Source organism: Neltuma alba, unplaced genomic scaffold (genome assembly GCF_004799145.2).
Source record: "Neltuma alba isolate B1F8T4 unplaced genomic scaffold, ASM479914v2 tig00005769_pilon, whole genome shotgun sequence".
Lineage (NCBI taxonomy): Eukaryota > Viridiplantae > Streptophyta > Magnoliopsida > Fabales > Fabaceae > Neltuma > Neltuma alba.
Genome location: NW_021634224.1, coordinates 1 through 24,011, shown reverse-complemented (window position 1 = coordinate 24,011; position 24,011 = coordinate 1). Strand labels below are relative to the sequence as shown.

The window sequence follows — 24,011 nt, the reverse complement described above, 5'->3', positions numbered from 1 at the left end:
CAGGGAGTGAGTTGGAGAATGCAAAAAAGGGCAGGAAAGGGAGAGAGCTGCAAAAGTCAAAGGCCTGTGAAAACACCCCCAAAAAAAAAAAAAAGGATTTCTATTGGCCTTTGATTGTCTCTTACAACCAGACTACCAATTTATCTGTTTTCGTCTCATATTGTTCTACTAAGGAGTGTTTGGATAAAAATAAAACCATGATTTCAGAAGTGTTTTTACGGATTACGAAATAAATATGTGGAGGAGGTTACCTTATTTTACGGAAAAGTGCTTCTGAAACCACGGTTTCAGAATATCCAAACAGGCCCTAAATTATGATTCTAATTTTATAATATAGAAGAAGAGAGTGGGAGAGAGGGTGACGTAGCCACGTGGGCTGGACCGCCCATGGCTCCGAAGAATCGCCACACAGTGACAATGAGGAGCCAGCTGGAAAGCCCATCATCTGCGTCGCCGTTCGCTGCTGGGGCCTTCCCCCGCCTCTCAACTTCCTGAAACTTCCGTTTCAAGCCGTGCCCATGCGCCCCGCCTCCGCCGCCTCTCTAATCCGCTCCTCCCGCCCTCTTTCTTTCTTTTTTCGGGCAAAAATAAAACGTCCCTTTTGACCCTTTCATTTATTTATCTTTTTAAGGACTATTTCAAATTTTTGCGATTAATATAACCTTGAAATCATTGCAGATTCCATGCTTTTATAAATATGACGCTTTTTTCTATTTTTCGAATAAATTATTTTTAAGTTCCTCATACGCAATAAAAATAGTTAAAATTTTGTGTTTTACATTTTTTTTTTAAAACTACCATTTTACCAATGTTTTCCAAGGTTGTCTTTCATTAATCCTTTTACAGGAGAGAACGTCAACGACTGCCTTCCAATACATACGGCAGTTCTGGAGAAAAACTTTTTCGGTGGGCCAAGAGAAAAACCGCGATGAAAAATTTCTCGGACATGACTTATAATAAAGACACGAGGTGGTGATTTTTTTTTATATCAATAATGTGTAGGAGCAAGCTGATTTCTCTAAAAAAAACAAAAGAAAAGAAAAAAATTGTCCTTTCACATAGCACTAAGGTCAATATTAGGTGGCTCAACTAAACTTAGCATTGAAAAGGTTTTCATAACGTGTCACTCAAATCCTGTAAGAACATTACAGAACTGGAGTTATTTAGTCTATAAAAATTACATTAATCCTATAAACTTTGGAGTTTTCTTTTGCCTATAAGATCGTATAAATTTACAAAATCCAACCCCCCAAATACAACTTTATCTTCTTTTCCCCTTCTTTCCCAAGCGGCCATGCTCCTGCTTCAAAGCGCAAGAGGAGTATTTCTTCCTTCTTTTCTTTTCTGGGTTCAAAAAAAGGCCACAAAAATCCGGCCACTAAAACACATTGATTCCAACAGGATGTAAAAGATCTCACGTTCACCACCAGAGAAGCCGAGCAACTGGTTTATTGCTCCTCCAACGTAAAAGGAAAAATCCCCTCTCTTTCTCTCTCGCGCACAAAGACTCAAGTTCCATCTACAAGACATAACTACATGAACATCAGAAAGGCAAAAGGCAAGAATTAATGAAATCTTACACAAGGATGCTGAAATAGCTACCTCACTTTGCATTCCCGGTTCTTCTTTTTCCATCAATAGGACTTGCCTGCTTTCTGGGTTGACTCATCATCAATTGTTTCCTTGACGGTGCAGGGATCAAAGATGGAATCATGCTCCTGTTTGCAATTACAGTTATAGGAAAGGTTAACTAAAGTCAATAGATTGTAGAAGAGTAGAAATAACATAAAACTATAACATGCAATACATTTGAACTGTGATTAAGAGGAGTGATTGATTACCTGGCTTCGGCGTTCTTTACTAGTTTGTGATGGGTGGTGGGTTTCTTAACTTTAGAAACTATTCCATTGATTTTACTGGCTGGTTTTGGCATATGTAATTGCCAGTGCAAGTCTGATTCTGAGGAATCGCTAGTTGCAACCTCAAGCGGATCATCAGAGTCATCTGTGGTGGCCATGTCATAGTCTTGGCTATCCTTTTTATTCAATGTAACTTTAAAGGAATGTTCCGAGCATATTTTTGAAGCGTCTGAAAGAGAACTAGGACTCAGCAAGGGAGAAGATTGTTTACTTTCTGCTTCCCACTGACCCACTAGGCTATCATCACTTGTTAAGCTGTCATTCCTGTTCACCACGATCTTTTCAACCCAGTCCCCAGAAACTGACTCTCCATCCTCTTCTTTACTGTTCATCCTCTGACTACTTGCAGGTGGCCAGGGAGGTGAATGCATGATCATGTCCTGGAGATCTAAGCTTCGTCGTTTCAACTTCGTTGTGACTTTCTTCTGGCTCTAATCATAGTTCATATACAAGTAAGCTTCGCCTTTGAGATTAATTAAAATATAATTTGGACGTGTCTGGTCAACTCATTCTCTAACATGTCATACTTTTGAGGTGTCTAGTGATGATAATTTCCAATTTTAAATATACAAATTAAGAGTTAAAGAAAATGAAGGAGGAAAATTTGATTTCAAAGTTACAATTCCATATTACCTCCACACTACCAGAATCGTCTTGGGGTTTCCTATGACCTCCAGATTGCGTAGGAGAAGACTTGAGAGATTTGAATTTTGGGGCATCCAGACTACTATTCACAGAATGTGGAAGCGGTTCATCTTCTCCTTCCTTTCTTGCCAAAGCTGCCTTCAAAGTAGCAATCTGGCAAAGATGACAGTAGTAACACTTAAAAACTATGGATACACGAGTGGATTATTCTTCCAGATATAGTATAGAACGCATTTCTTAGCATTATGTGATAGAGAAATTGTAAGAACCTGTTCTTTAAGCTCTTTCACTTCTGAACTCTCTTTGTTAGCTCGAGCAGCACCAAGTTCAACCGTGGAGACGCGTTCTGCAAACTTGAGTGTGCTGAGTGTTTCTCCTAGAGCATCAGATTCTGGGCTAATATGTACAAACATGAGTGTCTTGGCTTGCCCTCCTGAGGTATACAGAACTTAGCTCATTATTCATAGTCACAGAAAATACCATATTAGCCACAAAGAAAAATGCTAGCGAATAAAAGAAATCATACCAAGAGAATCTTGAAGCAGTTGAGTAAGTCTACTATTCCTATAAGGAACATGCGCTTGCTTATGAGCCAGCGAAGAAATGACGTCTCCTAAGGCAGCAAGTGACTTGTTGATATGTTGAGCCTCCTTGAGCCTGTCACCTGTGACCTCGGATTTATCGACCCTCTCACTTCCTGCCAGGTCAACGAGATGCATGCTGCCACGAAGATGGCTTCCTGATGTCATGTCCCTTCCTTGAACATGAACTGTCAGGCAACTGCGATTATCACACACATTTGAAGTTAGTGTCTTGGAAAAATGTTATTTGTACTTCCAAGTTAGACTCAGAGTGCACCTATGAGAACGACTACTCCGATCATTCATAGCAGTAGCACTAACTGCTCGATTCTTATGTCCTAGGTCCATCAAACGTAAGACATCGGAAGTTGATGAAACGGGGACGAGGGTTGCATCTGGTACATTAATTCCGTTTTGAGAACTGTTGCGAATATCTAACTTACGTAGTTATTAAGGACAAACAATAGATGAATGAGAAAATCGTCTTAGAAATGACTCCCACATATAGTTCCTTTTGCAAATAAAAAAAGAAGTTCGAATAGAGGGATATTTTTTGTTGCCACCATCTGTCGCTAGAAGATCTCTGACTTGGTCATTGTAGATCTCAAGCATCTGAACGCCAATGTCGTAGGTAATAGTGTCTTTCCTCTGCTGTGACAGTAGAAAAAGATCTCTTAATGCCCTATAGTTTACCCCCACGGTTTCCTCAGTAAGATCATTTGGTCCGGACTGCATTAATTAATACATGAACTAACTTAGTTAACATAGTTCTCACAAGTGATGGAAATTAAATTGTAACAGCATGGTCAGAATGTCTCACCATAGTATGAGTCTTTCCTGAGCCAGTCTGGCCATAAGCAAATATACAGACATTATAGCCATCCAGAACAGAACGAATAAGAGGCTGCATGTCTTCAAAAACTTCAGCTGCAGAGGAAAATAAGAGTGATAAAGACAGCTTACCAGGCAGCAAATGATTGTGATCACAAATTAGATGAAGACCAACCTTGGGTTGCTGTAGGACCAAACACTCTGTTGAAATTAAACGTTTTCCTCCCTTCTTTTCCATACTTGGAAGGTGCTATCATTGAGATACTTCCTTCCTCTATGCTACCAACAGAGCCAGCATTGTTTGCTTGCCCAAAGAACGGTCGAACTCGGCAGTATACCCTAATATTTCCTAATAAAAATAAAATAATTTAATTGAGAATCCAAATAGCAAAGTTAACAATTATAATTAGAACATCGGGACCACTTGAATTCCACCTTTCAGGTCCTGCAGTTGATTGTATAACTTGCGATTTTCTTCGAGAACTCTCCTATATCCTGAAGCAGCAGAAGCTAGGCTACGCACATGCTTACCTATTAAGGGTAACTAGTAATTAGATAGGAGACTAAAACTTTAGTCCAAAATTATTGAATATCTACGAGGGACTTTAGCAATACGCACTCAAAAAGATGAAATCTTCCTGGTATGCCATTTGTAAGGAGTGCATCCCTGATTTCGTATGATGGGCAATAATTTTCAAGCCCTATAAAATGGGGACATCAGAATTTTATGGTCTTTTACCTCACTATGTTTCAAAACATGTTACACCAATTTTAGTATGCCCCTGGTGCAAGTTACCTGGATCTCTCTGTGTTGTTGTGCTAGCAACTTTTGTTGGTTCTTCGAAACATGGATTCTTGTTACTTCATCACTAATATGGATTTCTTTGTGTTGTTGGGAAACCAACTTTTGCTGCTCGTTCAGAGCTTGGAGTCTTGATTCTTCACTGATATAGTGATTTTCATTATAGCACTCTTCTTGCTTAGGCTGCACATCTTCCTTTTCTTCCGTCTTCATAATATATTAGACAAAACAGTCACGTTGTTGAGATCTTGGCAATGCGTCTTAGACGAACAATATTCAAAGCATGCATTTGAAGGATCCTATATTGAATCTAATAATTTTACCTCCTCATCCTCAGAAGCAAGTTTTAAAATCGAGTCGTGTGTTTCAGATTCTGCGGCCTTATCTTCTGGATTTGTTTTCGACTACCAAATTTTTGAAAAATTGTCAGAAAACCCAATCAGATTCATGGACACCAAGAGTTGGAGAAAATCTCTATGGATAAAAAAAAAAAAAGGAGAAATGTGCAAAATTTCTTTGCAAAAGCATATCACTATATATGAAGTTGAGCGAAATTAAAAGAGCTTGATGTCCACCATTTCATCCTGTATTAATAGGCGGCGTTCAAACTCCTCGGTGACTTTGCGAAGCAGGGACTCCACTACCTGAAAAAGAGACAGAGAGATAAGAAAGAGATAAATACATAAATTTAATCAAAGATGAATAGAGGAAGATGGGAAGAGTGCTTGAGCTACATAAATAGTACGAATTATTAGTGTACGTGGTACAACAAATCGGCTGAAACTTTATGCTTTGTTAAAATCTAATGCATATAATTATCGTTAAAAAAATTTATTGTAGATGAAGATGGTGATAATAATGTAAGTGCAGATTTAGAAGAGTGAAAAACCCTTACGTTGATAATTTCTTCAGGCTTCTTGTCGGACAAATATTCCCGAAGTAGCACATTCAAGTTTTGAATTGAACCCTACAATTCAAGCCAAGTCATATAAATATTGGTTATTGGTTCACGTGCGGGCAAAACAATTAATTAATAAAAGGCATAGCTCTCTAACCCCTTCGATGCGATCATGGCCGAGATCACTGCATGTAAATTGATCACTTGTGGTTCTTGTTAAACTGGAGAGGAATTGTTCTGAGTTTTTGCGTAAAAATGGTCTTCCAGAAACAAGCGGCTTTATATTCCCACCATGTTTCCATGAACCCATTTTTCCTCCCTCTTTCCATTCACTATATGCCTTGATTGCCAAGACACAATCCACTAACCTCGCCGATTTCCCTCCCTGGAACCATATCACAACTGTTATTGATTTCATTCAAAGTAGTTAAAAAAACTTTTCAGCTTATACAAATAAGCACCTGCTCCAAATCAGAAGCTTGAAAGGTTGGAAGCCCCATTTCTTGCAAAGCCACAAGACAGTTCCTCACATTTTCGAAGTACTGAAATGCAGATAGTGCAGCGGCTCCATCATCGGAATCGCAGGGACCTTCAACTACCTAACATACATATAAGTGCAATAAATGTCACCGAAAAGAAAAGGATGTATGACGCATAAAAAAGTTCTACTGAATCATACCTTGGGTACCACTCCAGGTTGAATTTTGTTAAGAACATTGCAAAGGATTATGCCACTACGCAGACCAATCCTGAATTCTTCTTCAGAAGGCTCAGCTGGAAACTCTTTCCCTCCAACTACTCCATTTGCCTTTCGTAGCCACCCAGCTGCTTCATACCTTCTTAAGCCTGCAAAATAATAAATACCATCTTCTGTTACCTTATCGTGAACATCTTATATCAGAGCAAAAGACCTTCCCAAATTAGTAGCTTTTTTGCCAACTATGGTGACTTCAGAAACCATGTACTGGTAGTTCTATTTTACTACTGCATGTCATGGAATTCATACTAGGAATGATCATCCTTGTTTTTTTCCATTATTACCCTCAATGTTGAGGGCTTATGGATACAATTCAAAGCGAAGATTTAGCAGACATGCTTTGAGAAATTGCAATTTCAATTGAAACCAACATGCTTGGTAAAGAGGCGCAATGTATTTTATGGTATTAATGAAAAATATAATTAGAGGTATTCAAAACTCTTATAGTCTTATGCCACTAAAAAAAAAATTGAATTAATAAAATGATATTTTCATATTAAGATCACGTGCTAAAGTTGAATGTCAAATTAATAATCAGACTATTAGAGTAAAAAAAAAAAAAAAAGGAAGGACAAATGAGGAATTGAAAAGATTACACACAAGATGGTTCAAGCTTCCTTGACGTCGTGTTGGTATCACTCCATCGGGTCCCGTGCTGTTGAAGAACATCTTCAACAACAGATAACACCGAAAATGGCAATACCTGTTCTGCGGCCATTACTACTCACCAAGTAATCAGGAATCCAAACCACCAGGAGACTCAGGATCTGCTATAAATGCTATGTCATCCGATAAACTGAAACGAAAAGCTCCGTTCATGAAAACCGGGGGGGAACAATGTGAAGCGGAAAATGGGATTGGAAATAAAAATTCTCAGCTAGATTTTAAGGGAAAGAAGAAAACGAATAAAGATGAAGTAAGATCGTAATAAGAGGTTTGATGTGGAGTTATAAAAGAAGAAAACAGAATGGGAAGAAATTGAAGAAAGCGAGAAGAAAGAGAATGGAGGTTTGAATATCGTGATCCTTTCCCTCGCTTTCTACGTGTTTTTTGAGTTTTCTCCCTCTCAAGTTATGTTTCTAATATTGACCCAGAAAAGCTGCACCGAACCTATTTTCGAGCCTCTCGCTTGGTGGCTTGCGGCTTATTTATTCAACGGCCGAGAAAATCTTATTTTCCGAAATTTATTATCTCCTTCTTAAGCGAGTGATGTGTATAATGTACTAGCTCTATTTATCACTGTAAATATTAAATAGAAAGTGTGAAAGGATAAACATTAATTTAAAAAATTATTATTATTAACCAAATTTACTAGGGGTGTGTTTATACTGACATGGTAAAAATAACTTTCATTCCAACTACCTTCTTACAAATTGAAATTGTAGTGAAAATCAATTAGTATAATATAATTTATATTTAAATAAATTTTTGTAAAAGTCAATCTATATAAATTTGTTTGGATAATACATTAAAAGTCATTTTCAATATATTAAAATCTGAAAAAAAAAAGGAAGTAAGGGGAAAAAGTTGCTTTAATATTAAAGTGATGTTTAGACCCAAAAAAAAATCTCAAAATCATGTCAAATATCATTTTATCGTTCAACTAATTTTTTATCCCAATTAATGTTGGAAACTTCCTAACACTGGAGGAAAATATTAAAGGTGAAAAAAATATATAGATTACTTGAACTTAACAGCCGTGATAAACTAGGACTTGTTCGTTCACCCCAAAAAAAAACTAAAACTAAAACTTGTTTTAATAGTATAAATTTATAAACTAAAATTCAGGTCTCTCTCCAAAAAAAAAAGGCCCAAGAGTCTAGATTTTGCCGTTATCATCCACATTTGCTCTTATCCGTTTGGATCAGTAAAATGCCCTCCTTTCAAAATTTTAATTATACCCTCTCTTTGGCGGGAAAGCTGCATGTTAACGGTCTAATAAGCTATATTCACGATGTTTTGGCAATAAGTATATTTCTTAATGATGCCTGGAGCTAGGCATCAAAATGACACGTGTCAAAATCAGGATCTTATTAAAAGCCTCCGTGTGATTGACAAACGGGCCTGAATACATAATTACATATACGTGAATGTGCAATTTAATCTGTATGCATAAAAAATTGAAAGTGGAAGCACGGGTATCATTTTTTATTTTATAAAATCAGGTAAATGTGAGTGAATGAGATACTCCTCCAGTCCTAAATATAAGACTCTTAAAACTAAGAGTCTTATATTTAAGACCGGAGGAGTACATATATCAAATAAAAGAAAATAAGTGAAGGACACCGTTCATGTGAAATTTAGGTGAATTTTTTATGCTTCGCTTTAGACAAATTCATATAAAAGAGATAAATAATACTACCCCTGATTCTTAATATAAGATCATATTTGACTTTTATTTTGATTCTAAATATAAGACCCCAATCCACTCTGTCTCTTATATTTATACATTTTTTTTCAAAGTAACTCTTTTAACAATGATAGTTCTAATCAATACACTTGATTAGTAAGGATATTTTAGGAAAGACAACACCTATTTAGAATAACTAACTAACTTACTTCTTTAATTAGGACTATAATTAGGACTAGAGGTAGTAATAATAACATGAATAGCTGTGTAAGTAGAAAGTGTTCTACCGTTCCTGTAATTTTATTTGTTAAAGTATTACGAGTACATGATAATAAAAAAATGATAAATATTATATTATTTATTATTTTTATTCTTAACCAGGAAAAAAAAAGAGGAGTCCGTTTCATTTAACGAGATCAAACAACCCATTGCCGTTCTTTCTCAGCTGGCGCGGAGCCGAAGTTAACGGCTTAGGTGTTAGGTATGGTTTCAAGCGGGCCCACTTAAGCCATGGCGGCCTGAGCTACTAAACTTGCCGGCCCAATTTCCCTTGAAGGCCTTTTAAGTCGCAGGGAAGCTAAAAAAACGGATAAATTATATGTAAATTAGGGGGGATACTACCGGGTTCTTAATATAAGAGTTACTTAACTAATTTAAACAGATTAAAAAAATTAGTTAAGTTATTTGTTTACAATGAATAAAAATTATCTTTTCTAAAATATCCTTACTAATCAAGTGCATTAACTATAACTACTATTATTACAAGGATTATTTCAAAAAAAATGAATAAATATAAAAGAGAAAGTGAATTTGAATCTTATATTTAGAACTAAAATAAAAATTAAACAAACTTTTATATTAAGAACCGGATGTAATATAATATTAAAGATTCTTATGTTTTATGAATAAATTCAGATACGCAGTGCTATGTTATCATAAATAACATGGCTTATCTATGAGTTTGATGTTGATATGCATTATAAACACTCCGCAGTCCACGGTTTTTGGCAAGAATAAATAATCCCATGGTTATATACTACATTCTGTTATTAATATAAAAGTTTATTTAACTTTTATTTTAATCATAAATATAAGATTATAATCTATTTTATCTCTCATATTTATCCATTTTTTTAAAGGTAGCTTTGTAATGGTAATTCTAACTAATATATCTGATTAGTACAGATATTTTAGAAAAGATAATATTCAATTATTATAAAGAATTAACTTAACTAGCTTTTTTAATGTACTAATATATTTGATTAGTACGGATATTTTACATACATACCCTCATAATACTTATTGCAGGGTGACATATAAATGGACTAATTTCAGTTGTAAATAAAGGTATGTATGTTGTAAATTGACTAGTCCCACTTGTAAATGGGCTCTCTCACATTTATTCACTCGCATGCACCTTTTTCAGGTGAATGAGGTGATATGTAAATGGACTAATTCTAATTGTAAATAAATGTATGTATGTTGCAGATTGACTAATCACACTTGCAAATGGGCGCTCCCACACTTGTTCACTCACGGAGACCTTTTTCAGGTGAAGGAAATAACATGTAAATGGACTAATTCCAGTTGTAAATAAATATATGTATGTTGCAAATTGTCTAGTCCCACTTGCAAATGGGCTGTCCCACACTTGTTTACTTAGACACATTCTTCAGGTGAAGAAGGTAATATGTAAATGGACTAATTTTAATTGTAAATATATCTATGCATGTTGTAAATTATCTAACCTCACTTGCAAATGGGTTCTCCCATACTTGTTCACATGAGGGGCAATAGGGTCATTTTCTTTGTGGAATTAATATCAGTTTGCCCCCTTGGTCCTGCAGTGAAATTTCAGAAAGTTTTGGGGGCTCTTTGAAATTAATTCTGTACTGCGGTCCTTGAACGAAATTTTCCCTTATTTTTATGTGGATTAAGTTAATAAAATAATAAGTCAATTAAAATTTCAGATAATTATAAAATCAACTTGCATCTCGCAATAAATCAACAAAGTCAGACGTATAAAATTGATTAATATTCTTTTTTATAAAAAAGGATTTTGTTGGGACAGGCTGGTACTATATGGCTTGATGATTAGGCTGGCTTTCTGAACATCCATACTCAGCGATGAATATTTATTTTCGTCATTTTTCTTTTCATTTAAAAGCACAAGAAAACATATTTTGTGCCGAACTCAAAATTACGACCTCGTTATTTCGATTCCGTTTATGTTACGCTATACACTGTGCATGAGATTGAGACGTCTGTTTAATGTTGCAGGAACCGTAAGCGCACTACCTAAGGCAGTGACCATTCGCCCCACCAACGAAATGTTCTCCCCCCCACCCCCCCAAAAAAACAAAAAAATTCTAACACATGCTTTTCACGAAAAGCACATAATTTCACTGCTCCGAATCAAATGCCGAGGTTGCATCACTAATCATTAGGCTCGTTTTTCATGCTTCGTACATTAAAGTCCCCGCCGGGGGGCCCAAATTATTTACACATCCGAATTAAGTGGACACAGGAATGACTTTTCTTCTTTTTACTGTATAACTTAAGACGCAATTAATAATGAATGTCTCATAATTAAATGGTCCCATTACTCCCGCAATCAATTCACCGTATGACTCAAAAGAAACCCACAACTGTTCTTCCTTTCATTTCTTCCGCCACCCACCAAAAATACCCAATGGCTTCTTGTTATAGACTTTAAATAATTAATTTATGAATAGCAAACCATTAGTCTTAATTAGTTAAAAATGACAAATAAATTAAAAATAAACTTTTATTTTTAAATATTCTCTTATAATAAATGAAAAAAATAATAAAAGAGAATACATGAAAAATGTAATAACAGAAAAATAATTAAGGATAACTTAAAAAAATACATTGAATGTTAAGACAACGTTAAATTGAAACTAATAAAATAAACCACACTCATTCTCAAATTTGAAGCTTATAAATGGGGTTGAAGGGAGTATATTACTCCCTCCATCCTTAATATAAAAACTAATTTCACTTTTATTTTTATCATAAACATAAGACCTCAATTTACTTTTTCTTTCATATTTATCAATTAGTTTTCCAAGCTAGTTCTTGAGTAATAATAGTTTTAGCTAATACACCTGATTAACAAGGACATTTTATGAAATACAACACTTGTTTATTGCAAATAAATAACTTAATTAATTTTTTAATCTGATCAAATTAGTTAATTGACTTTATATTAAAAAATGAACGTAATATCTCTTATCCTTAATATAAAAGTTAGATAATTAATTTATAAATAATAAATAAATTAATAAGGTTAATTATTTGTAATTAATATATTCTGACTTTTCCGAACTTTTCTTGTTAATCATACGTGTTAAAATAAAAACCCTTTAACATATAAAAACCATTTTATTCTGTGTTTATATTTAAGACCACAAGTAATATATAAAAGAACCTACGTGACAAAAACAATGCATTGGCGCAAGTTCAAAAAGTGTAATTATGCATCACAGCCTATCCTCAAAGTCGCGCATCATGATGATCGTGATCTCAGATTGAAGTACGTAGATGCCATCTTTTTCAGAGTAGGATGTGTGGAAACATGCTGTCCCAAATAATCCGCTTGATTAAGTGAATTTAATTTAATCTTGATAACAGCACTTATGTCCTGCTTTTTAGGGGCAAAGCTCCCATTTTTATCAAGCTATAGCCTTATTTAGCATCTATGTGTTTTTTTTTTTAATTAAATCAATTAGTTTTATTTTTTCAGCGGCACTAACTTTTATAACTCTGTTGTATTAGCATTTTAGTCTCTATGCAAAGGCAGATGATATTAATAGATATTAACAAACTTACCATTTTAGTCTCTAGTAAAATTAAAAATTTAATTAAGAAAAAACATATAGTTACCAAATTAAAAATTAAAAAAAATAAGTAACTCCATAATGATTTTTCTTGTTATTTAATTAATTAATACTAACCACTGTTCCAATATTTGGGGCCCATTGTGTCATGGGCCCATGAAGCCCATTCTCTTATCCCCTTTGAACCAGTCAAACCATTAGGTCCAGGTCCAACACTTCGTGGCAAAGATCACTGCGATCAATCGTTGCGAGTGATTTTTCCCCTGTTTATTAAAACAAAAGGCCTATGAGATATACACGCTACTGAGCATATGCATATGGGATGATATCTAGATATAATAATTAAGGCAGTGATTGGTGGATGTGTCCGATCCTTGATATCCAAATTCTCGCGATCCTAAATGACTAAGGGGATGTTTGGATAGAAACCAAAACATAGTTTTAGAAGTGATCTTATGGATTACGAAGTAAATATGTGAAGAAAACTGTCTCGTTTTACGAAAAAGTGCTTCTGAAACTACAGTTTTGAGAATGCCAAACACCCTCTAATAGTCCGCACGATTGCCATATTTGCAAGTCGAACTTCTCGCAACCACACCCCGGCTCTGTAACAGTTAAAAACACGGTTGCCCAAATTTCATCGGCCTCGAAATGGCCTTTAAGCATTTATTGATGTTTCTTGAAAAACATATAAAACATAACCACCCAATTGTAATAGTGATATCATGCTGCTTCTTCATTATTTATATTTCAGCAGGTAATTATCTGGGAGCATAGTTATTAAAGTAAGATGTTCCGGCTTGCTGATATGCTATCCACAGTTATTAATATAAAAACTAATTAATCTATTTGAATAGACTAAGAAAATTAATTAAATAAGTTATTTATAATAAAGAAGTACTATTATATTTCATAAAATATTTTTACCCATTAAGTTTATTAGCATTTGAGAAAACTTTTCACATGTGTAATCATTACAAAGATTATATTAAAATATAAAAAACAAAATAAATTAGAATTTTATATTTAAAACTAAATAAATTAAATTAGACGGGTCTTTGATGATTTTGTGACAAACAAAAAGCCGCAGTGCGTATCCTAACAAATCCTGTAGCCAATATGCTGCTTTATCTAAATCTAAGTGGCCGCATAAAAAAGATTTGACCGCTTTGATCAATGATTCTTTTTTTTGGCTGGGAGCCACTTTGATTAATGATTGTCAAAATAGATTTTTTTCAAAATATTACCCAAATCAAATATCTTAGAAATAATCTATAAATATGGTGGACAAAAATTCAAAAATATGAGATGATTATTAAATAAAAATCAAATTTAGAAGGGGGAAGTCGGGTCAAAACGCGGAGTCGTCCGTTTTATACAGAAAAGACGCAAGGCGTTCGTTTGATTTGCAAAGCGGTGGGCGGCGTCGTTGGCTACACTGCCGTTTGATTATTTGCCTATCAATTCGCTGTCGAATCACCCACCTCGCACGTGGACCTGGGGCCGACGCCTCCCCTTCTTCATCTTCCAATTTAACGGCCACGATTTCTTGAATCTCATACGGACAAGGTGTGCGAAAGAGTGCCCGGTAATTTCTTGCCGGAGATGTATTATTGTTAAGCATCTCATTGCCACAGGGGCATATTAGTCCATTGCAAAAGTCCCATGCCAAATGGTTTACATGCGAGTTTCTCTTTCCATTCTTTTCAGTTTTTTCTGTTTTTTCTTCCTAGCGGTACCAGTGGCTTCTGATCTTTTTGGGGGCGGGGCGGTTGTATACACCGGCTCTCAATATAAGAGTTACTCGTCTGATTTTATTTATAAAGTATTTTTAATATATTTTATATGGATTAAGGAAAATTTTAAACTTTATTAACTTTCATTTAAAATATAATGAATTTTTAACTTTATCCCTATTTAATATGCATTATACCTCATATAAACAAAATTAACACAATAATAAATGAGGGGTACAATTATACATCCATATAAAAAATTTCTCTCAGTGTCTTATAAATAGGACAAAAAAATATATTTTCTCTCTGCTCTATAAATAGGACCAGAGGAGTATCTAATTTGAACAGATTAAAAAGATTAATTATATTAGTTATTTATAATAAATGGATATTATTTTTAAAAAATATAATTACTAATAAAGTTTATTGACTAAAACTCTTATTATTATAAAGACTATTATAAATAAATAAATAAATATGATATACAAAGTGAATTGAGATCTTATATTTAAAATTAAAATAAAAGTTAAATAAGACGGGAAATAGTAGTGGCACGTTTTTTTTAACATGCTTAGTAAATTATGTAAACAAATCAAATATATTAAATTATAATATTAATCACAGATCAGATTAATTAAATTAGCTGCCTCCAAAAATATCAATAGCAAATTTATTTTTTCACTTTTAATAATATTTTCCGTCGTCCTAACTGTTGGATTGGATGCTATCCTGCTATTAATTTTTCCTCAACAAAAATTTTAATAAATTATGTAGAAGGATGATATTTTCAAATTTGTTGATGATTGAACACTACCGCTTCATCATTATGTCAAGAGTTAATCAATAAATTATTGCGTGAAATTATTTTTATTAAAAATAAAATTTAATTAATCGCCAAGAGAAAAAACGAGAGTAATTAAGGATGATGGGATACAGTTTGAACGTCCTGAGGGTGGGATGGCTATTTTGGTAATTATGGAGCGAGACCTGCAAGAGGCCGCAGAGATGCGGACGCCATTTGAACGTTCTCACAACTATAGCTCAATGTGAAAGTGCATAAAATTAAAACCAAAAGCCAAAACCCCCAGTGGCCGAAAGGAACATTTCCTTGATATTGCAAAATAAATTCATCTTTTCCGGTGATTTTGTTCCTCCTCTCGCAGGTACGAATTAAATCTGTTATTTATACATCTCCTTCTCTCTCCTCCTCTGCAGCTTTTGCCCTTCCAAAGATTCCCACTTCAACTCTATGTTGTCTCAGGTTTGAATTTAAAATTAAATCGTTTGTTTTCTCTACTTGTATGCCCAATTGCTCTGGTTTTGATTTAGATGATTGTTCGCCTTATGTGGAAGGGCCTTTCCTCCGTTGAAATTTTTGGGAAATTAAATTATGCCTGCCCCCCCTTTTTTTGAAACAATTGATCAAATTGATGAACAGTATTATTCTCTTCTGCTGGCGTAATTACGCATATGTTATGAGGAAACATATCATGGGATCTTGGAGAATTAATTTCTATATTATGTGTCTGCTAAACCAGATCCGTGATAGAAACAAGTTGTTAAATGTTGCTAATTTCCCATTAGGCAGCTATAATTTTATTAGCCCTTTTGTGTTGGGCTAAAGGGGGAGGCAATCGGATTGAACAATCCTGGAAATTTTAATGATAGGATGCGATTTGATATTTTGATGGTTTTGACGAATTTTTGTGCTCCTGCCTTTGAATGAGGTTGTAATATATTTGCGTTCGTTTATTTGTTTGTGCTTGAGAACAGATGGTAAGGGGGGGAAAGGTTGGGGGCAAACGCAATTTCAGAAAAAGGGTTCGGTCAAAGGAAGGGGGTTCTGATGATTCGGATGAGGACTATGTGGTTCCAGATGAAGATAGGGATTTATCTGATTGTTCGGAGGATTCAGTATCTTCTTTAGATGGATGTGAATCAGAGGAGAGTTTTGATAACTTTGTAGAGGACGAGGAGGAGGAGGAAATTGGAATAAGGAGGAAATTCAATAGATCCAAGACAAAAAATGGCATTTGTGTTCGGCAGAAAATTGGCAGGAAACCCTCACAACAGAGAGGAAGGATAACTTGTTCACATAACCTAGAAGAAGAAGAAGAAGAAGAAGAAGAAGAACAAGAACAAGAACAAGAAGAGGAGGATGATGAAGAGACAGATGAATATGAGGAAGATGATGGCGATGAAGATTTTGATTGTGATGAGGATGAGGAATTTACACCTGAGGAAGAAGATTACTCAGACGAAGAAGAAATAAAGGGGAGAAAGAAGAAAAGTAATGGCATAAAAATGGACAAGAAGGTGGGGCAGAAGCGGGCCTCTGTAACTTATACCAGAGGTCGTAAAAGAAGAAGAAATTCTAGGGCGGCAAGGAAGCCCTTGAGAAAGAAGAGAAGAAAGAATGGAGGGTTGAGGAGGAAAGCAAAGTATGATGATGAGGGTGACTTCATAGATAATGGTCGTACCATCAGAACCAAGAGTAAGAAAAAACCAGGACGAAAAAGGAGAAGACTAATTGTTGACTCAGATTCGTACTCAGATTGTGTGTCATCTAGATCATCTGATTATGATTATACCATCTCTGAAGAAGAGAGAGAACAGGTGAGAGAAGCTGAGGAATTGTATGGAAGTTTGAGAACTAATTTGAGGAGTTCATCCCTTCTGACAAAAAATGAAGAGGATGGAGTCCATGAAGATCTACATCAGCAAAGAAAGCCTCCGGCCCGGAAAGGTAAGGAAAAGATAGAGGAACCTCAGGGGAGAAAGGGCAAGGACAAGGTAGAGGATTTGAAAAGTGAGCCAGGAAAGCAGGTTTGTGGAATTTGTCTCTCTGAAGAAGATAAAAGAAGAGTAAGAGGAGTACTAGATTGCTGCACACACTTTTTTTGTTTTGCTTGCATTATGGAGTGGGCAAAAGTGGAATCTCGCTGCCCTTTGTGCAAGCAGAGATTTAAAACAATCAGTAAGCCTGCACGATCAACAACAGCGGGGGTAGATTTGAGAGGATCAGTTATCCAAGTCCCTGAACGTGATCAGGTATCCAAATTCTTCCTCAACCCTTTTGTTTAAGGTTTTTTACTTTCCAACTGGCTGTCCTAGTTGATGGAGGGTTGATTTTGATATGCAGGTTTATCAGCCCTCTGAAGAAGAACTCAGGAGCTATATTGATCCGTATGAATATGTAATTTGTTCAGAGTGCCATCAAGGTGGAGACGATGGCCTCATGTTACTGTGTGATCTTTGTGACTCTCCTGCGCACACATATTGTGTTGGTCTGGGTCGGGAAGTACCTGAAGGCAATTGGTATTGTGATGGTTGTAGGCCAGTTGCTTTGGGATCTTCAAGCTCTCAAGTTCAGGAAGGTGTGGCTGATTCAAGGGCAACAATAGGTCAGAGCCTACCTGGTAGACCATCGCCTGCTGGACATGCTAGAGATATTATTGACCTCAACTTGATGTCTTCACCACGTGCAGCTTTTAGTCAAGGATTTGGAAATTTTTCTTCTAGATTTTCTGGTAGAAGTGTTGAAGGAGCTTCTCCAGTGTCTGGAGGAGGGGCACCAACTTTATCCGAGAGACGTTGGATACACCGTCAAATTCAACAATTACTTTCAATGGATAGAATGACTTCTGCTCCTGGTCGATCTAATGGCGTTTCAACTACCAATTCAACTAGTAACCTATATGGCTCTCAAAATGATCAAAGTAGGGTAACAACCACTCAAGACACAAGGACACACACGTGGGAACATCATCATATCACTCATTTTTGGAGGAAAGATTATGCAACAATACCTCTCCACTAATGCAGAATGGGGATCATTTCTCTATGAGAATAAGCAATTCAAGAAGGCCAGTGGTTCAAGATTCAACTCCATTTACCAACAGGTCTTTGAATGGGGCATTTTGGCCTGGTCTTGTGGGAACACCTCCTGTATCAGATTATGAACAAGTCCATCAGCTTAGCAGCAGTTCACACATTGTTGCTGATGGTAGCATGTCCCCTGCTATTAGAGAAGAGAGTAATTTTCACATAGTAAAGGAACAATTGTCATCACTGGTTAAACGCCACCTTATGAGCTTGTCACAAAATATTGATTTAGGTATGTGACTTCTCTTCCATTAGCTAAAAACGGTTCATTTCTACAAATTTTTTCAATGGCCGCCCTTTGCCACGTCTAGGACTGAAAATTATGGGTGAAAGTTGTTAACTTATATGAATGGGAAACATAGCAGAATGTTCTTTTGGGGTTTGGGGTGATGAATTTGGGGGAGAATATATGTACCTTATACCAACATTAATCTTGGAAAGAGTAAATGCAAGATGAACTTGTATTATGTTAAAATTAACAAATTTATGCTTCTAATAACTCCCCCTCAAAAAAATTCATATTATGGATGAATGTGTACCCTAACAATTTTTCGTAGCAATGTTCCGTGTCTTTTAATTTCCCTCATGCCTTTCCTATTTGTTTGATTCAGGCAACAGTACCATCAAGGACATTGCAAGGATTTCTCTGAACACCATACTAGCAGCTTGTGGTCTTGAGCACAAGAAGGGCGAGGTTTGCGCTGTGCCCCCTCCTTCAGCCTGTCCCCACATTGAACTAATGGCTGGTGGGCAAACGAGTCTGATTAAAGGTTGCTGCTCATCTTGCTTTGATTCCTTTGTAGGCGACGTGGTTAAGAGGATCATGGACACAAGAATGTCGCAGTGGTTGCGACTAGGCCTTTAGGCATTATTGCATTGAGTCCAGAGGCACACCTTTTTTGTCAGTAGTTAAGGAAGACAAGAATGTGTCATTCACTTGTTTATATGAATATCATTCACTAACTTAATTTGTTGGGGACACATACCTGTATTGGGTGCTCATTCAGAAATCAATCGAAAATAAGCCTTAAATTTTCATCCTTTATTGTCATGTTAGTGATAATAGTAGACTTGGGTTCGGGCGAAAGCTATGTTGAGCCGAATGTTTGAAAGAGCTCAGTTTCCTTCATTTTTTTTTCTCGACATAATGATTTTGGTCATTTTAGCCACAAAAGAGGTGAACGTAGTTGACCTCCATCACCGAGTGTTTATATATACGCGTGTGGTGGTATGGTCTTCTATTGATGGTGCAGGAGACGTCCCACTCTACCTGCTGTGAAAAGGTCAGGGAAAATGGCCCTGTAGTACAACTTCAGGCTTTTCCGTCTTATTTCAATGTCATTGGCTGAGCCGTTAACAAAATATGACAAAGAAAGGGCAGAGCAAGTTACCGACCAAATTATAAATGTTTTTTTATTCCTGTGAAGGAAAAATGGGGCTGTATTCTGATTCCATTTTGAATTTTCTTTTTTTGGTTTGATTTTGTTACCCGGTTCATGTAGGAATTGTAATTCCACAATTAAGTAACTTCCTTATTATTACTATGACAAAAAGTTTAAAAATTGGAATAGATGTAACTACTTTATCGTTGAATTTTTTTTTTTTTTTTTTGGTTTTTGGAAGATAGTTGTCTCTCGTTTAGACAAAATTTCTCTTATACCATAAATTTCACAAAGCTGATGCTTTCTTGGTTACAAGATACGAGAGAAGTATAAAAAATAGCCCAAGTGTTACTCATTCACCCTTCATACGTACTGTCCTTCTTTCGTTAGAATTTTTTTTCACTTTTATTTTGAGAAAATTATAAAAACAGACCCTAAAAATAAAAAATTACATACAAAAAATTGCTATCATTTGCTTAGCTGTCAAAACTAATATTAATGTTGTAATGAGTCTTTATTTTAAATTTTTTAAATATTTTCATGACTCTTTTTTTTTGCGCCTTGCCTGTAAAAGTATATTTTATATTTTAAAAATGTTTGAATGGATTTATTATTTTAAATGACTTTATACCATCCAAAATAAATACATGATTTTTTTCTCAAATACTCATGAAAATTTCTCAAACAAACGCCCAGATATTTTCTTTTTTGAGGGAAAATGTAAGATACGTTTAGATGTTCTTTATTTTGAGAGAAATAGTTTTGTTTTCTTTATTCCATTGGGTGCAAAAACTAACTCAACTGGATGCATTTCCATACATTTTGCGTGGTACTTAGAGAGAGAGAGAGATATATATATATATTTTAATGTATTGTTATCGATTGATTCTTATTAAACTCTAAAATTAAAGCTCATTGATCGAAAATAAGATACGTTCTAGTTTCCTCAAAGCGCAAATGTTGATGCAATGAAGACCATCATAGAATGATTCAGAACGGATTGTTCATATCAAAAAATGAAGGCCAAGACCTAATTTCGTATAAAGCACAAGCCTCTACTACTTAATGGCCCACACGGTAGTTGTAACGTTCCACGTTGAATTATTTAATTTGTAGTCTAGTATCTGTTTAATGGTCTTAGTTCCACTAAATCTGTGGTAGGCACAGCTACCCCTCCAGTTTGTCGTGCAGTTCACCTGCTGCTTGTTCTCTTTTTTCATTTGGTTACACCGGAAAAAAGGCTCATCATGTCGCTTCGTTGTTAGCCCCAAAGTTTCTACGAATTTGAAATGTCCTGTTTTGATAGCTATGCCGACATAACAAAATACAAACAGCAGCTCTCGCGGTATAAAGAAACTTTTTCGTGTTCGCTCAAGCTTTATGACCCGAAATAAAAGGATTATATGAGACTTCTGACCTGAAAACTATAGTGCACATGCAAAATATGTATATTACCCTCCCTTGCTGTTGCTGCACGTCATTTCATTCTTTGATCAAATGCATTTCAGACTTGCGAGGCACATCCTCAATTGGAGGTAACCTTATTCTGAATTAAGGCCAACTGCAGCAGCGGCAGCATGAAAAACTCCCTTCATACATTGTCATCAAGTATAGAGCCCGGCTTTGACAAACTCGCATCTTCCTTCTTTCTCTGTATTGTTCTTGACAGAAAGGCTACAAAAATTAACATTTGACATACATGTATCCTCCCAACAAGGAATAGTGCACTGTTGTGGGAATTTTTTTTAAAAAAAACCAGATATAAATAGTTGTAGGCAAATAATATCTTCTGGGTCTTCTGAACTTGGAAATAAATTATGGTGACATCACATGATTGGCACAAGTGAGAACATATGAATTCCTAAAATACTAATATAGTACCTTCTATCCCTAATATAAGAGTTAGTTTGATTTTTAATTTGATCCTAAATATAAACCTCAATGTACTTTATCTCTCACATTTATTCATTTTTTCTAAACTAGTCCTTATAGAAGTTACACATGTTAAAAGTTTTATCAAATAGTAGTTTTAATTAATACACATTATGAGCAAGATTAGCAAAGGTATTTTAAGAAAGACAACACCTATTTATTACAAATAACTAACTTAACTAATTTCTTTAATCTACTCAAATCAGTTAATTAGTTCTTGTATTAACGATCGAAGGTAGTATCTGATTTGAAGAAAGAAAATAACTCATCAAATAACCCGTTCAGTCCAGTAACTATTAAGAAAAGCTTTTGATGCTCTCCAGAACAAATTTTAGATCAGGCAGGCCCTTGCTTTGGATTAGTAGTAATTTAGACAACCGCACCTGTATAATCTTCTGTCTTTTGTTACAGATATTTATAGACTTTGGTGCAACCCCCCACCCGACATCATACTTGAGTTTTTTATAATCAACATCTATCCTAGTTTGATTTGAAAGTTATGCGGCGCATTGATGTCACGTCCTGAATTATAGATTTTCAGAGCACTGAATAAAATAGAGGAAGAACCACAACTTTCCAAATAACTAACAGCAGCATGACGGACTTGCTGCTCACCTCTTTAGAAGAAAAAACAGACGACTTAACCGCAAACAAAAAATTTCAATTATTAAGAAATCAATTACTTTCTCTGAGCTTTCTCCATGGATGCCAAAAGCACCGCAGATAAGGATACTACCAGTACCAGTCTTCGTCTACATTCTGTCACTGAATAGGCATACATGAATCTAACATTTAGACATCACTTCATGGAAAACCAAACATGTCAGGGCATCTGTGAGGAGATTATCTTTTGTACAGAGAACATCAGAAATGAGACGAGCAACTTGCTCCAAGCATCCTTTCATGATGAAAGTTTCAAGTAGCAATGCTCCCCAGCCCCCCTACCAATTCTCAGGTAGGTGTGTCAGTGTTTTTGTTTGGGGGGGGGGGGGGTGCAGAAGAAGCACGGCAAACCGGTAGAGAAGATAACTATTTTGGTAAATTTCAGAACCAGACGTTTAAGATTTTAAATCCACTCAAACCCTTACTTCAATTTGATGGGTAAGGGAGGCAGAGCAAATAAACCAAAACGGTAAGGGAAAATAATTTGGCCTCAGCGAATAGCAATCATACAGGATTACAAGGAGTCTCGATCTGCTTAAATCATATCATATCACATTCACATTCATGGTCCAACGTGATACTTTTTGAGAAGGTTGAATGCAAAATAAAGAGAAAAAAATAGAAAAGGCAGGGTGATTTGGATAGAGAGGCTAAACACCATGATACTGTTACATCGTATTAACTTTACTGCAGCATTTCCCCCTCTCGTTTTCACAAGTCTCAGAATTCAAAGAAAGCTAGATGCAGTATACTTTTAAGTATCAATGACATTGCAAAACCTAAACCACAAAGCGGAACTCTGAAGTGTTAACACAAAGTTCAAGGCACTGGGTTTAGTTTAAGGTAGTCTCAATTTTAATGCATACCTGATATAAAAGCTATGTTCTACAATTGTTATTTAAGATACCAGAATCCTAAAGACCCCCTTTCCGAGCATGGATCGACATTTCCCCCCCTTTTCAAGCACCATAAAGAACAGGCTAATTCTGACATGTGATATAACTATGATTAGTATTAGTATATGTGATAAATCTAAATATCAATGATATAGATTTTCAAGGCACTCCAGCGTTCCGAAGTTCTCAAGGAACCGAGGAAACCAAATACAAAGCATGAAGGAAATGTCCTCCTTCAAACAGCAGGAAGATGCCTAAAACTCACAGTAATAACATATCAATGTTTCAAAAGGCCCAAATTATCCATAACATCAGATGGATACAATGGGATGTCACCATGAACAGAGATACTATTGCACAGTTTGAATTGAAAACTGCAGCAAGCATACCTGCTTGATACAATCGCATCCGAGCTTTCCTTGGCTGGCCTTGTCTCGATAATATCATATCATTTTTCCTCTAGAATCATTGAAACGCCTCAAATGAACTATGAGAACAAATAAAGCACAGAAAAAGCCTTCACGCACGGCATAGGGAAAACAAAAATTAAAGCTCTTCCAGACGAACAAGAGAGAAATTAAATTTAATAGAAAATTAAATAAACAGGCAAAACGGGGGCCAATTGAAGAGGTGACGACAGGGGAGAGTTGAACTGCATGAAACCTGATCGGGATAGAAGAGCAGCCCGATAGCACTTAGAGGCAGGCGACAGACGAGTGCTACAAGAGGAATCGGTGCCCATAGCTGCCATGAACGAAACTCGGAAACAGAAAGGGTCATTGGAGCGGGAGGACTTTTGGGGTTGATGAGGGCGTGAGCTCAGCTAGAAGAAAATGAGGTGGCGCCCCGCTGAGAGTTTCGTCAAGCCGCCAAG

The 24,011-nt window shown here is 35.8% G+C and overlaps 2 protein-coding genes and 1 pseudogene across 7 annotated transcripts; 1 reads left to right on the top strand and 2 right to left on the bottom strand.

The window, feature by feature from the left end:
• Positions 1 to 1,350: 1,350 nt before the first annotated feature.
• On the bottom strand, positions 1,351 to 7,151 carry LOC114748639 (kinesin-like protein KIN-14I). The gene is made up of 19 exons (XM_028937079.1): positions 7,034 to 7,151; positions 6,356 to 6,522; positions 6,138 to 6,275; positions 5,834 to 6,061; positions 5,674 to 5,745; positions 5,354 to 5,422; positions 5,102 to 5,182; positions 4,773 to 4,985; positions 4,412 to 4,520; positions 4,152 to 4,325; positions 3,966 to 4,072; positions 3,698 to 3,874; positions 3,423 to 3,586; positions 3,091 to 3,344; positions 2,834 to 2,997; positions 2,540 to 2,717; positions 1,842 to 2,337; positions 1,608 to 1,718; positions 1,351 to 1,519 (listed from the first exon to the last, which is right to left on the bottom strand). Exons 1-19 carry the CDS (start codon positions 7,149 to 7,151, stop codon positions 1,351 to 1,353), a joined length of 3,189 nt encoding a protein of 1,062 aa, XP_028792912.1.
• An 8,400-nt stretch (positions 7,152 to 15,551) lies between these two features.
• Positions 15,552 to 19,307, top strand: LOC114748640 (uncharacterized; annotated as a pseudogene).
• Positions 19,308 to 20,606: 1,299 nt separating this feature from the next.
• On the bottom strand, positions 20,607 to 23,952 carry LOC114748635 (uncharacterized). 6 transcript variants are annotated; one of them, XM_028937074.1, is made up of 4 exons: positions 23,801 to 23,952; positions 23,527 to 23,596; positions 22,262 to 22,343; positions 20,607 to 21,338 (listed from the first exon to the last, which is right to left on the bottom strand). In XM_028937074.1, exons 1-4 carry the CDS (start codon positions 23,915 to 23,917, stop codon positions 21,251 to 21,253), a joined length of 357 nt encoding a protein of 118 aa, XP_028792907.1. In that variant the 5' UTR covers positions 23,918 to 23,952; the 3' UTR covers positions 20,607 to 21,250. The 6 variants fall into 6 exon arrangements, 2 of the variants coding, with proteins under 2 accessions (XP_028792907.1, XP_028792908.1); XM_028937075.1 differs by lacking the exon at positions 22,262 to 22,343 and adding an exon at positions 21,812 to 21,827 and having other exon boundaries at positions 20,607 to 21,318; XR_003740492.1 differs by lacking the exons at positions 20,607 to 21,338; positions 22,262 to 22,343 and adding exons at positions 22,699 to 23,020; positions 23,108 to 23,227 and having other exon boundaries at positions 23,527 to 23,952.
• Between the last annotated feature and the right edge of the window lie 59 nt (positions 23,953 to 24,011).